This window comes from Aphanomyces astaci, assembly GCF_000520075.1.
Source record: "Aphanomyces astaci strain APO3 unplaced genomic scaffold supercont1.12, whole genome shotgun sequence".
Lineage (NCBI taxonomy): Eukaryota > Oomycota > Saprolegniomycetes > Saprolegniales > Verrucalvaceae > Aphanomyces > Aphanomyces astaci.
This window is the reverse complement of record NW_009798275.1, coordinates 199,264-213,059: the sequence shown is the minus strand read 5'-3', so window position 1 is coordinate 213,059 and position 13,796 is coordinate 199,264. Positions and strand designations below refer to the sequence as shown.

Below are 13,796 nucleotides of genomic sequence, written 5' to 3'. Positions count from 1 at the left end.
GACTGGTTAATCGTCAACTCTTACTCTTACGAAGCCAATGAACGGGGTTTAATTTGTTAGAAATGGTTTTGGCATCGAAATTGCAAATTCCGTGATTGCTAAAGGTGTAACTTCAAATATCCGAATCAAATTCCCGAAGTGAATTCGAACGTAGTTAATTTCGGGAATTTGATCAAATTACAGGTTTGCTAAATGTCTCTAATATATCATTCTGAATATTCGATCCGACAACGCTTGAAGCCGTAGGTCGTCTGCTACCTTTGAGTGGAGGTTCAGGACTCAACGCATGCACGTGGAGCGGCTGTGCGATCCATTCCATGTGGCTGTGGGCTAGACAGAGCAGGGCGTCAAACCGTGCCGAACGATTTCTTAAACTATCCCATAGCTATAGGGTTTAAGTGATTTCCCAATAGCTACCTTCGAAACAACAAAATTGAACATATTCATGGAAATTTATATATATCCTAGCGGGTTAAGAGGTTTTGATGTACTGTAGCTCCTTAGGGCTTGGTGGTGATAGGGGTAGCCGAGGTGATGGTGGGAGTCGCGGTGGCGTTGGTGGCGTTGGGGATCACCGTGGGGGTGGCCGTTTGGTTGCAGCTGGGCTTGTCTCCGCGCAACTTCAACGTGATCGAATGGAGGTCCAAGTTGAGGTAGTCGGCCATGATGTGGTTCAAGTGTGTGTTGTCATGATTGCCGTTGCATCGACGGGTGAATACGGATGGACCGGCGCAGTACAAGTTGACGTCCGTGCCGACATGGCCGATGGTTGTCCACGCAATATTGGCTGTTTGCGAAATACATTGACCCATGTACACGACCAATTTGGAGGTCGAGTACGTGGCGTTGGCGACAATCTGCTTTACTTCGGCCGCGAAGACGGCATCCCATTCCTTGGTGATCTCCTTGGTGGCGCTGTTTTGGGTGATCAGGTCCTTGACCTTTTGCAACGCCGTCGCTTCCGTGTATGTGGCACGGTCGCTGCTAAACAACGCCTGCATGCCTTCTGTGGACATGACCTGCTTTACCAGCGGATCGGGCTCCCACTTGTACACTCCGTCACGACCCAGCGTGATCCCGCCGGTGCCGTGGTCGGCCGCCGAGATCATGGCCACGTTCGGGTTGGAGTACACGAATTTCTTGATCACGCTCACGGTGTTGTCGAACTCAATGGCTTCCTTGCCCATGGTACCCGCGTCGTTCGAGTGGCCGGCGTGGTCGACGCGGGAGCCTTCGATCATGACGAAGAACCCGTTCTTCTGGGCCCGCTTGTTGTTCTTGAGGATGGCGAAGATGTGCTCGGTCATTTCACTCAAGCTCGGTGCCTTGGTTTCGCCACGGATGCGATCCACTTCGTACGCAATGTGCGACTTCTCGTACAGCCCAAACATGCGCAGTGTGCCGTTGACTTCGTTGGTCTTGCGGTACGCGGCCAACTCGTCCTTGTCCAGCGTTATGGTGTAGCCGGCCGCCTCGAGCTTGGCCAGACACGCGTCGCTGAAGTGGCGCTTGCCACCGCCCAGCAAAAAGTCCAAGTTCGCGTTGTCGCAGTACTGATCGGCAATGTCGTTCTCGAGCCTGCGATTGTGGATGTGAGCCGCGAACGACGCGGGGGTCGCGTGGGTAACACGGGCGGTCACGATCATCCCCACCACCATGCCACGGGCTTGCGCAGCTTCTAGGATGGTGCCGAGGGGGCGCTTTTCCGTGTCGACGCCGATCGCAGAGTCGTATGTCTTGAAACCCGTCGAGTACGCGGTGGCGGACGCAGCAGAGTCCGTGACGAGTGACGTGTTGGAGAAGGTCTGGACAGACCCACGAAAAAGCGGGTCGATATTCAACATCTTCTTGTGGGTCGGGTCGAGCATGTTGCGAGCAAGGGCCCAAATGTTGGGCCCCGTGCCGTCAGGGATCATCATGATCACCGAGCGGGGCAAGCGGTGGTCTTCGTCGATTTCGTAGTCGACATCAGGCCGGCTGTCGTCGAAGCTGAAGGCTGCGTTGATGGCGAATGAAGCAGACAGCAAAGTTGTGACCTTGGCAAGCATGCTACTGGTAAGATAAAACGTGAAATGATTTTGTGTTGACTTCGCTTGTAGAATGGTGTACAGGACGTGACTTTTGAGGATACAGGTACTGTACAGCTCCAGGCAGCTGCTGTTGACATGTAGAGTGGTCGGAGATTTCAAAAACATCAGCATTGTAACGTTACTATTAATACCAAGTCGTATCCAACGTCATGGGAAACAACGTGTCTGAAACGATAGATTGGCATCGGCATTGCCGAGACGCATCGTTATATGCATGTAATGTCAGGACAACACAAGTGCCTTGGACGTAGCTACGGTACAACTACGTAGTAAGAACATGTGCGACTGTAAACGCTATTTGACAGTTATATCCGAATACCCCACTCTGCGACTGTAAAATACAGGAAACTGCATAATTTTACCGCGAGACTGCAACTCGGCCAGGTTACAGTTTCGACTGTAAAAGACAGTTTTGATGAATTTGCCAAGAACATGTTATCAATGGATAATTTTGTCATCATCGGTGTCATATAGTTGACGGAAAGCCAACAATCACTTTCCTTTGAGCAAATGGTTCCTTCAAACACGCTCATGGCTCACGCTTCACTAAATCGTCGAGTGAGCAATGAGACAAGTTTTCAGGTGTGAATGACCGATTTTCCTTACTTACACATTTGAACAGTCGTGATTCTCATTTATGCGAAATATATTGGTCTCGCTCGTCACGAAATATATCCGGTGGTTGCGCATCTAACAGAGCAAATTACGAAATATGTTGGCAATCCACGAGCGACCCACGAAACGCCGATGTCGCGAAATGTAATGAAGCTCCACGATTCCACGAAATATACCAGATATTTTTCGAAGTTAACCACAAAATGGTGTAAGGTACATTCAAACACATTGAAATCGAATCTCAAACAATATTGTACCATGCTCTCAAATCTTAGGGCACGTACCCAGTGTACTATTAATAGTGTATATTTGGACTGTTGTATCGAGGAAACATAGTCGTAAACTTAAACACAAGGACCAAACTCCTTTTGCCGAACGCATGCAACTGGCATGTGGAATGCTTTGGTCCTTCGTGGTTCTTCCACAAGTACACTGTATCGAGATTCAGGCGCATGCTAAGTTTACATACAGTTTACTTTGGCCAAGTGAAATCTTGGAAGTCAAATGAAACTTCGCCAAGTAACATATGTTAGCATATGCTGGACGTTGTTCTAACAGTAGTAGAATTCCCTCATTAAAACAGTTCCACTGTTGTAATACTGTTTCAATGAGATTTATAAGGAACTTTGTATGCTCAGACCACCTCACCTCTTAAAAGGGATTAACTGCATCGCTAGTGGTTAGCTATCGCTAACTACTGAGATGCACTTACTGTAACCCTGGAGATTTAGCATCGTATATACTCAGCGGGGGTAGGACGGAGTCCCAGGTTACAGGGCTACTGGCGAAATGGTGTATCCGGATGTAATAGTTCCCTCATTACTACGTACTTCACTGTCAGTAGTATATCATATCAGTATTTCGGGTCAAAACAACAGTGTACTCGACCTTACTACATTTGTGGACATAATCTTCGAATTACTAGTGTCTGATAACATTAACAACTTCTACTACCGTAGGTTACGAATAGAGATCCCTTTTATACGAGTTTGTCAAGAAGGGGCACTTTGGCCTTTCTTCTTTGTCCTCATTGACATATCCGGATGATGTCACGGCAGGTTTTTGGCTCAGACAGCACAAAACACCGGATAAGGATACTACTATCCGGTGTTCTCTTTCGTTGGCTGTAACCAGTCCGTTAATCATACTTTCAGTTTTACCCCGACTACACAAGTGTTCCTTCCGCTCTCATCCCCTTCCTCGGTGCTACCAGTTTCCTCGTCCCTCTTGATAGGTTATGAGCCTCCTTCCTACCTCTGCACAGCCCTGTGTGGGCACACGACTAGATGAGTCGCGACCTCTGGCCTACACTCTGATGAAAACGGACTTCTTGTCCCAGGCGATGACGCGTGATCAAAATGCCCACGGCCGCGATACAGGTCAAAACGATCAACGTTGAGGTAGGCAAGAAGCTTGCAGCTTAGCGCTCTGCCGCGCACAATTCCTTAGTTTCTGCCGACTCGGTTAACCTTCGCCGCTTATACCAAGACGACGGCGTCTCGCTATTTGCTCTTTCAGCTTCTTAAGATTAGTTTGAATCTAACCCCTTGGACAGCAACCCCGCCGTCATTGCCAACCACCTTCGAACTCTCAAGCTCACGAAAAGAGAGTAGCATCGACACTCTGGCTATAAAGCTTACTGACCTCGTCATGCGTTAACGCGTGTCTATGACCTCGTCTTCCATCGACCTTTTGGATCCGTCGGCGATTTCGTCAATCGACTATAACAGCCACATCTCGATCTACCACACTCTATGTGCCATATCTCACACCTTTATTATCGATATGGAGTTCTGGAAAGTCGTAACGAACTATGTTTCCACCGCGCGAGCTACCAGTACACCCTTTGTTGGTGATAACGTTTTGGTGTCCCTCCGTGGTGTTCTTACGAATCGTCTCGAATGCGCCTCTGCCCTGGGTGATCACGGCTCTGCCGCAAACATGCAGTCTCGTTCTCAGTTTGCTGCGGTGACGCATACTGTCGCGGTCCCTACGCCTCCTCCACAAGCTATGAGCCAGCCAGGTGGCTCCTACCATGTCCTCAACGCATTCACCACCCCGGCTTATGCCTATCATGACTGCGTCAAAACCCCCGGCAAATCCTGCTTCTACGGTGGCGTTGCTAGCCACACCCTCCCCATGTGCCCTACTCTCAATCGGGCGAATTTGTCCGCAACACAATGCGTGCTGACTTTGACCGCACAGTCTTTGACAAACACGGTTCTGCCTCCACCAATAAGCGCAAACGCGACATCCACTATCGTAGCGCTCTACCCATCGCCGTCGCTACGACCGCAATGACGGTGGAAGGCCTAGTGGCCAGGGTGGTTTCAGTGGCTGTGGTGGCCCAGGTCGAGATAACAGTGATCACGGTGGATATGAACGTGATGACCGTGACAATGGGGGTGGCCCTGATGGTGTAGACCGCAGGACGAATCATGCTGGTCGTGATGACCGTGGCTCTGGTCGTTACGACTGTGACGACGGCAGCGCTGCTTATGATGCAATCAACCGTGACCTTGGACGCGGTTGTTCTGAGTCTGCTGCCAACTACACCATCATACCATCCTCCCACAACCGTGTCCTCAAAATGCCGCAACTGCCTACCGTGAAATCCAAAGTTTTTACTACGGGCTCTGCTCTACTCTTCGACGTGTTTGCATCGCAGCTGCGCCCTCCACTAGCTTCGACTCCTGCGCCTGCTTCGGCTCTGACACTGGCGCCAGTTACCGACGAACCAGCCTTGCTGCCAGCCAAGTGCCGGTCTCCCGGTGACGCTGGTGATCTCGACTTCGCTGAAGTCCCGTCTAACGAGGTCCTTGTTACCGACCGTCTACACCTCTACCCATCACATTCATTATTCCAAATCCCTTCGAACCCGACCAAAGTGGATCTTCCACTGTTCCCACCCAGTGCCTTCTTGGCCGCCTGCAGCGACGTCATTACCGCTGCATCGGAAACACCCATCAAGGTGGTTCTCCAACTTCCACCACGATGTGTCGACGGTGTCCGTCCCCATCTACCCTTCCCTTCCAAGTAATCAAGGGCAATGACATTATTGCCCTACACGCAGATCTCCGCTACTGGGAGAATGATGCTGGTGACCCACCTCTAGCTTAATCGATGACCTATGGTCCTGCCAACTTCCCCGCTCTGTGAACATTAGATCGTTGATTCCGGTGCCTCTACCTCGTGCACCCAAACCGAGATTATTTCTCGCGCTACGTCCCATGTGTGCTGTCCTTGACAGTCAGGACAGCGCACGTGGGACGTAACGCGAGAAATCATCCCCAGTGCCAAGGTCCCAGTTGTCGGTTATGGCACCATCTCGATGCTAGAGAACATGTCGTCCCGCGACCAAGTCGATGATATTCGTCCATGCACTTTGCGCCTCAATTTTGGCCTACATCGCCCCGACATACAGTTCAGCCTGTTCTCCGTCCGCCAAGCGTCGGATGACGACATCACAGTCCGGCTTCCGGCTAGTGTTATGTGTGAAACCACCACCTTCATTGGAGACGTGCTTAATGCACCCAACAATGCCATGGACCTCTACTCGTTCATTTCCAAACCCAAGTTCGTGCCTACTCATCCGCACCATTGGGAGTCTCTCCACATTTCCGACTTGACCCGTTTCCGAGCCATGATGGCCTAGTTCGAAACCGCTCTGCGGACATTTTCGACAAAGTACAGTGGCTTATCCTCTTTTAACGACCAATTACACATGTTTGCATATTCGTCGGTGTTGCGCTATGCGCCTATCACCCATCGACCATCTATGGTCCCCAAGTCAACTCCACAGCCTCCTCTCATTACTGACTCTGTCTACTTGAGTATTGCCCATGCTATGCTTGGCACACCAACTACAGGGAACGACACTGAGTAACGGTGTGATAAGGACATGTGATTGGACAGAGAGGCGGTTCGAATTGGCAAATTGAGGATCATAAAACCAAAATATAAAAAACATCAAATAAAAAAAGAGCTTTGAATATAAGATTAATACGAATATTAATATAAAGAGTAATTAGTACTATTATAGAAAGAGATCGATGCCATGGTTTTCAAGTCTCATTCCTGCAGGAAACTAATTATCACAAGGGATCAAGGTCATAAAAATGCCTATTACTCATATTGCATTACATCGCTGTGACACATGGACTGTTGTTAATTGAGTTTGCATTATCATTTGTTTAAAAATTCCTCCGCAAGAGCCGATACTAGAAGCACATGTTATGGAACCGCTTCGCCAATTGTAACGCGCATGCTCGAGCAGGGGCGGTGTGTAATCTTCGGTTTTTTCTTCGCTCAACGCATCATACCTCGTGCTTCGACCGAAGCCGAGTCCTCATCTTCGTGTGCGGCCCTTGTTATCCGGATTCCCCAGGGGAGGGAAGGATAAATCCTTGCGGAAATAATTCGACGAAACCGGGGATCGAACCCTCGACCATTGAGCTAAGAAACCGATGCTCTACCACTGAGCTATTTTCCCTCCCCCAGACATGGACTGTGGATTTGCACCCCGATGGGACCAACAAAATGTAACATGATCGCATATAAAAACACTATAATTTAATACTCAATTCAAGTAAAGAAAAAAAGTACTAGTATACGGTATATGTCAATGGAACTACAACCCATATAATACATAACTGCCCCCCATTATCTCCCTTGAACAGACGGATAGGGAGCCGCGCAATACAGTCGTGCCTTCAGCTAAGCGTACTACATCGAGCTTTTGGGTGAGCGTCGGTCTGTGTCGAGGCTTCGTTGGCAGCACTGTGGCTGCAGGTAGCACTGACATGCAAGGTTATCAACTAGTGGGGTGGAAAGTTGTTTAAATTGTGACGGGAAAAATTCCGCCAATCATAGTCGAGGTAACGATATCGATGATTATTATTGGTTGATTTGAAAATTTACTCCCGCGCCGTTACTCAGCGCCTTTCCCTGTTCCACCAGCGTCTATGATGCTACTCATGTTCCAATTGATTGCCTCACCAGCCTCGTAGCTGACTCCAAACTCTCAGCAACTAGTCTTGCGCGCCTTTGGCACCGCCGTCTCGTCATCAGGCATTGATGCTAATGAACACATGACAAAAACAATCCCCGAGTTTATGCTCTTTAAGGCCAAGCACCTTCGTGGTCTCACTTATGTGGGACTTGTGCTTACGCCAAGTCCAAGCGCAGTCCTTTTGACTCCTCAGCGGTCTTCCTCGCTAGATCCTACCATGCCCTTGTCCACACGAACATCTGGGACCCAGTCCGATTCTGTCGGCGGGTGGCTCTGCCTACTTCGTCGTCTTTATTGACGATTTCTCCCGCTTTATGTGGGCTTATCCAATACGTTATCGCAAAGGTCTCTATCAGACGTACGAACTATTTCGTACGGATGACATGTCTATTTTTAAATATGATGATGACATTGGCACTCTGCAAAGTGACAACACCAAAGAGTTCGAGAAACTCGACCGCTTCATCCGGCCAAAGTACAACACTCGGGTGGCGTTTACCAACGCCTACTCATCTCAACAAAATACGGTCGCTGAGCGCCGTATCGGCATTGTTGTTCAGAAGACACGAGCTATGCTCATCGAAGGGGCTCTGCCTAATTTCCTACAGCATGTGCTATTGCACTCGACTATGCCTCATGGCTGATTAACATCTCTCCGTCGTCCTCGAACTAAGGTGTCTCACCCTACCACGTCGTATTCAAACGACACCCCTCGTTGGGTCACATCAAAACGTTTGGTTGCACAGCATTTGTGCACCTTTAACGCGCCGCTCAGAACTCCAAGCTCGATCCCCGTGCCGTCAAGACTATGTTCGTGGGTCTCCCACACAACCGCAAGGTTTATACCCTTTTGAACCTGCATTCTCATGCGCTGATCTACTTTCATGATGTTACCTCCTGGGAGTCCGAATTTCCGCTATCAACTATGGCTTCGAAGCCGCGGGAGGGTGTGAAGAACGTGCGACCAAGGGGTTGGTCCAGGTATGGGAGATGGTGCCGTGGTAGAGTCGGCAAAGGGGGGGCAGCGGCTGGCCGGAATGTTTAGAACCCCACTGTGTGGTTTTGTAGCTGTGGGGATGTCATTCCAGATGGGGGTGAAGCGTTGGAGTGTTGCGCGGGTCTAGCCATATTTGGTGCGGAGGGATGGAATGCTGAGCAACATCGTGCCCTTTTCGTGAAACCGCCGTTGCGTATCGCAAACGCCTTGCTTCAGATCCTACTTTCGTTCTATCCTTGGAACCCAACGCCCCATTGCCCTCACTACACTCACTGATTGAGAACAGGCCTAGTGCCTTCATCTACGATAAGCCTCTGGCTCCATCACTACCTACCCCATCCGTACAACCACAGTTCTCTCGGCCCATCATGTCACTCACTGTGGTTCAACCAGACCGACTTTTAGACGTGTTCTCTACTTTCCCGCTGGCAAGCCCAGTCTATGACCCAACTGCCATGCTCGCCGACCGCGCCGACCATGCCCAATGGCTTTTGGCCGCGAAGTCCGAATACGAGTCTTTACTCTCCAACCGCACTTATGTGCTGGTCAAGCGTCGTCATGACGAGACGGTTCTACCTTGTCGCTGGGTTTTTCGACTCAAAGCCGATGGCACCTACAAGGCCCGACTTGTCGTCAAAGCGTCCTTGCAACAAAAATAATCAACCACACGGACATATTTGCTCCGTTTGTACGACTCTAAGTTCTCCGCTTCCTGTTTGCCTTCCATCCATGATTTGGAATGCGAACAAATGGACGTCAAAACTGCCTTTCTCAATGGCAAAATTGACTGCATTATTCGAATGGAACAGCCTCCTGGCTCCCCCATCGACCCCGCCTCTCGATGTGACTATGCGTCTAAATGCTTTATAGCCTCAAACAAGCTCCACACCTCGGGTACGGGACCTTTGTCACATTTATGGCTTTCTTGGACTATGCCCGATTACACAAAGACTGCTGTGTCTTTCTTCAAGCCAGCGACAATGGTTTTACCATCGTTAGTCTCTATGTCGACGAACTCTTGATCATCACTGCGAACAATGCTCTTGCCTCGAGTCTCAAAGCGTCATTATCCAAGCGCTTTCACATGAAGGAATGTCGACGAACTCTTGATCATCACTGCGAACAATGTTCTTGCCTCGAGTCTCAAAGCGTCATTATCCAAGCGCTTTCACATGAAGGACTTGGGTCCAGTTCGAGATATTCTCGGCTGGGAAATCGTCCGCAATCGTCCCAATCGAGCAGTGTTCATCCACCAATCTCGTTACAGTTCTACAGTACTTGATCGCTTCGACATGTCTACGTCGTAGCCCGTCGCCACACCTTTTGAGTGCACTACGCCCCTATCCAAGACTCAGCGTGCTAGTACACCTGAGGGCATCTCTTTTATGCGAACAAAGCCATATCGGTCAATTGTCGGTAGTATTATGTACTTAGCTATGGGCTCTCGGCCTGACTTGGCTTAGGCCCTTCAACAACTCTCACAGTTTGTGCACAACCCGGGTCTTGCCCATTGGCGTGCTGCCAAGCACGTTCTACGCTACCTCAGGGGCACCTCTTTTCATGGGCTTATGCTCAGTGGCCGAGACTATATCTCCAAGCCATTTATGCCCGCTTATGTGGACGCCAACTACGCCATGTGCCCAGACTCGTCGAGGGGTCAGTGGATTTCTGATCATGTTCTTTAACAGCCTCATGTCTTGGTTATCCAAGAAGCAAGGTATTGTGACTCTATCAACCACCGAGGCCGAGTTTGAGGCTCTTGTCCTTTGCATTCAAGAGTGTTTATACCTTCGACAACTCACTGCCGAGCTACATCACACAAGTGATCAACCGATTTCGATTCACGAGTACGACCAATCCGCCATCAGCATCACCCAAAATGCTGAGCATCATGGGCGCTCCAAGCACATTGATGTGCGTTTCATGTTTTTTCGGGATCTCGTTGAGAACACGGAGTTTGTTCTCCATTACTGCCCCACCAAAGACCAACTTGCGGACTTTTTTACAATGGCCTACCCGGAATTTGCGTTTCGCAGGTTCTGCAACGCTCTGTGTATTTACAAACTTCGCGACTTCCTCAATGATCGTGTCCCTTAGCTGGACAGTGCCTTTTGCGCTCCTGCCTTATGGCACCCCTACCCATTATTTATGCCTTATATAATCGAACAGTATCTGCCCCTCGTGTTCTACACATAGCATATATATGCATTGGCTATATTAGCTACCACTTTTTATTCACGACTACACTTTTCGCCCCACGACCTTGGTGGGGCTTGTTCACTTCTATGTCTGCTCCTGTCGCTTAAAGTGGGCGGTCTCGTCTGGCCAATGGCGCCGCTCAAGGCTCGGCCGTACGAGTGGCGCACGGTTTGAGTGAGTCTCTTCAAGGTGCTCCAACACCTCCGTCCAACCTCCTACTGACTATTCATGGGTCTTTGCCCTGCTCTTTGAGCCTCATTATCTTGTTTTTCGTTGCATCTATGCACATCCTGGTACTTACAATTTCGTTTTACTTGGGCTCACATTCGGGACAAACTCGTGTTCACAATCGATCGGACCTTTAGCACAATGTCTTGCTCAGATACGTGTTCGAGAATTTCTAGTGTGACTTCAAATTCGCTTCTGCATACATCTTCACGCGTTTCGTATGGGCTTCGCGTTCTTCATGAGGTGCTCCAACACCACAGAGAATTCGACAGGTCCCTTGGCGCCAATTCTGTGAAACGATGCGTTAGATACACTCTAGTACTACTCTGGTACGTGAAGAGAGTCCGATTTGACATCTCATTGGTGGAATTTTACTAACTTTACGATTCAATGCAATATCATTGGCTTGCTAAATAGCGCAAGGTCTCGTCTTTGATTGGCTGCATTTTTCCTGTTCCAAGTCGTTTTTGCTCAAACGTTATGGCGGCAGAAAAATGTTTTCTCATCGTGCAGCAAACATATCAACCCGCTGAGGAGTCAAATTTGAATTTTATCCCTTGTGATCAATCAATACATACAACCAAGCTATCCTCTTTCTCGTGCGAACCATACCATCCCCGTGTCACCCATCCCTTAACAGCCCACAGCGGCCCGCAACGAAGCTCAGCAATTCGACGCGCACGTCAATCTACCACACTTTGCTTGAATTCAGCGTCAACGGACAGCTTCTGTATGGGGCGCTTGAGCATACTGCTAAAATGTTCCAGTGCCACGGCAAGACGATATCACGTGTCTGGACCCGTGGGCGGCTCTCTCTCCACAAAGGCATCAATGCAGCCGACGTGCCGTCCAAATTCAAAGGTATAACGTGCATCGATTGCCACGAGTATTCATTGATAGATTTAACTTTACTAGGGAATTCCGGCGTTCCCAGCCCACAATCATCCGGCGTATGAAGACCAACAAGACACTCAAGGACAAGTCCAGCTGCTCCAAGCCCTACCTTAGGGAGGGCAACGCTGTGCACAGCTTGCAATATGCACTGTCTTTCCTCCGTATGTCGTCAAATCGAATCATTTTTGATAGCATGTACCAAACAGTACATGCTGATGAAAAATGGTTCTTTTTTACGACCGTCAAGAAGCGCGTTTACGTATACGAAGATGAAGGAGTTGCCTTGCGCGCATTGAAGTCCAAGCGCTTCATTACGAAGGTTATGTTTCTGGCGGCCGTCTCCAGGCCACGATTTGACTACAACTAGGGCAGCATGTTCAACGGGAAGATCGGCATTTGGCGCGTCGTCGAGAACGTCGTTGCCAAGCGAAACAGCCGCAGCCACCCCAAGGGAACTGTTTTGTTGGCCCCACAATCTGTGACGGCAGCAGTGTACCGCGCGATGATTTTGGACAAGGTCTTCCCTACGAATCAAGCCAAAATGCCCCGACAAGGTCAGGGTAATGTAATATATTTGCAGCAAGATAATGATAATGCGAGTCCACATAAGCTTGTGACGACGCAACTGCTGTTGAAGTATGGTGAACGGCATCGAAGTTGCAAATCAGCCCCCAAATAGTCCTGACTTCAATGTCTTCGATTTAGGGTACTTTAATTCCATGCATAGTCTACAACATCAAAAGTGTACTGGGACCATCGACGAGCTTATTATACATAAGGGCTCAGTTCCGTGTCAACACGGTTCCGTGCCAGAGATCATATTGGCCAATTCTCAGCCAATAATCTGTTGTCTTGACAGTGGCCGCATGCAACAAGGAATAACATCCACCTATACGTATAAAATGTTTAACGTGGTAATTGCCACAGATGAGTACTTTTGATGTAGAGGCAGGGCGACTTTACCCTGGATATCCGATTTATAAAGTTTGACATGTTTTTTTCAATTTGTACTACTTATGGAGATTCAATTTTGCAAGATCTGTTTAAACACATTGAACTTCAATAACCCGTAAAAGAACATAATTGCCGCCAAAATCACCAATATTAGAGTGATTTGACCACCACATTCGCGAAATTGCGCTGCCATCGCTTCCACGCCACGGTCGCGATATGGATTCCGAGTCGTCGGTACTCCTCGAGGCCATGGAAATGGTCAAAACCAAGCGAATGTCGAGCAGGATAGCAGCAAAGCACTACGGCATTGGCCGTATGATGTTGCAGCGCTGTTTGAAGAACCACGTTCAACCTTTGGCGCGAAACGGATGTCACGGGGTTCTTCCGTAACTGATCGATGGGTAGGTGCGGCGCGAGCAAGCGTAGAATCCAAAATCCAGGTGTGGAGTTAGAGGCCAAATGTAAAGTCGAGTTAGTTTATCCTCTAGCTGACGCTATTCGTTCTATCTTTCCATCGTCCTCAAACCGTTTTCCGTGTTCTATCATTCTACCAGCTTTAGCTTCAAGCAGCTCTCTGTGTACTGTCACGCTGGCGTGGCCATTTCACCGAGCCAGGAGATTCCCGCAAATAGGCGTCACGAGGTAGTCCGTGGCAAGTTCAGGACGTTAGGCCAAATTCGACGATGTTTATCGTGTCCGAATAATGCTGGTTTGACGATGTTTATCGTCCCAAATCAAGGTAAAAATGTACTTCGAAGTATGTTTCATGCCATTAACCGGATCATAGGTCAATTGTAAATACCCTAAA

The 13,796-nt window shown here is 49.1% G+C and overlaps 3 protein-coding genes and 1 pseudogene across 4 annotated transcripts; 2 read left to right on the top strand and 2 right to left on the bottom strand.

Annotated features, from left to right (window-relative positions):
- Positions 1-500: 500 nt before the first annotated feature.
- H257_06148 (hypothetical protein) lies at positions 501-2,048 on the bottom strand (the record flags this gene model as incomplete). The annotated part of the gene is made up of 1 exon (XM_009831268.1): positions 501-2,048. One exon carries the CDS (start codon positions 2,046-2,048, stop codon positions 501-503), a length of 1,548 nt encoding a protein of 515 aa, XP_009829570.1.
- A 2,598-nt stretch (positions 2,049-4,646) lies between these two features.
- Positions 4,647-6,360, top strand: H257_06147 (hypothetical protein; the record flags this gene model as incomplete). Its single annotated transcript, XM_009831267.1, has 5 exons — positions 4,647-4,909; positions 4,972-5,056; positions 5,129-5,284; positions 5,374-5,676; positions 5,956-6,360. The coding sequence occupies 5 exons, from the start codon at positions 4,647-4,649 to the stop codon at positions 6,358-6,360; spliced, it is 1,212 nt and encodes a 403-aa protein (XP_009829569.1).
- A 765-nt stretch (positions 6,361-7,125) lies between these two features.
- Positions 7,126-7,197, bottom strand: H257_06146 (annotated as a pseudogene). Its single transcript has one exon. The product of its transcript is annotated as a tRNA-OTHER (tRNA).
- A 4,895-nt stretch (positions 7,198-12,092) lies between these two features.
- Positions 12,093-13,414, top strand: H257_06145 (hypothetical protein; the record flags this gene model as incomplete). The annotated part of the gene is made up of 5 exons (XM_009831266.1): positions 12,093-12,195; positions 12,241-12,353; positions 12,402-12,551; positions 13,217-13,333; positions 13,394-13,414. 5 exons carry the CDS (start codon positions 12,093-12,095, stop codon positions 13,412-13,414), a joined length of 504 nt encoding a protein of 167 aa, XP_009829568.1.
- Positions 13,415-13,796: the final 382 nt, after the last annotated feature.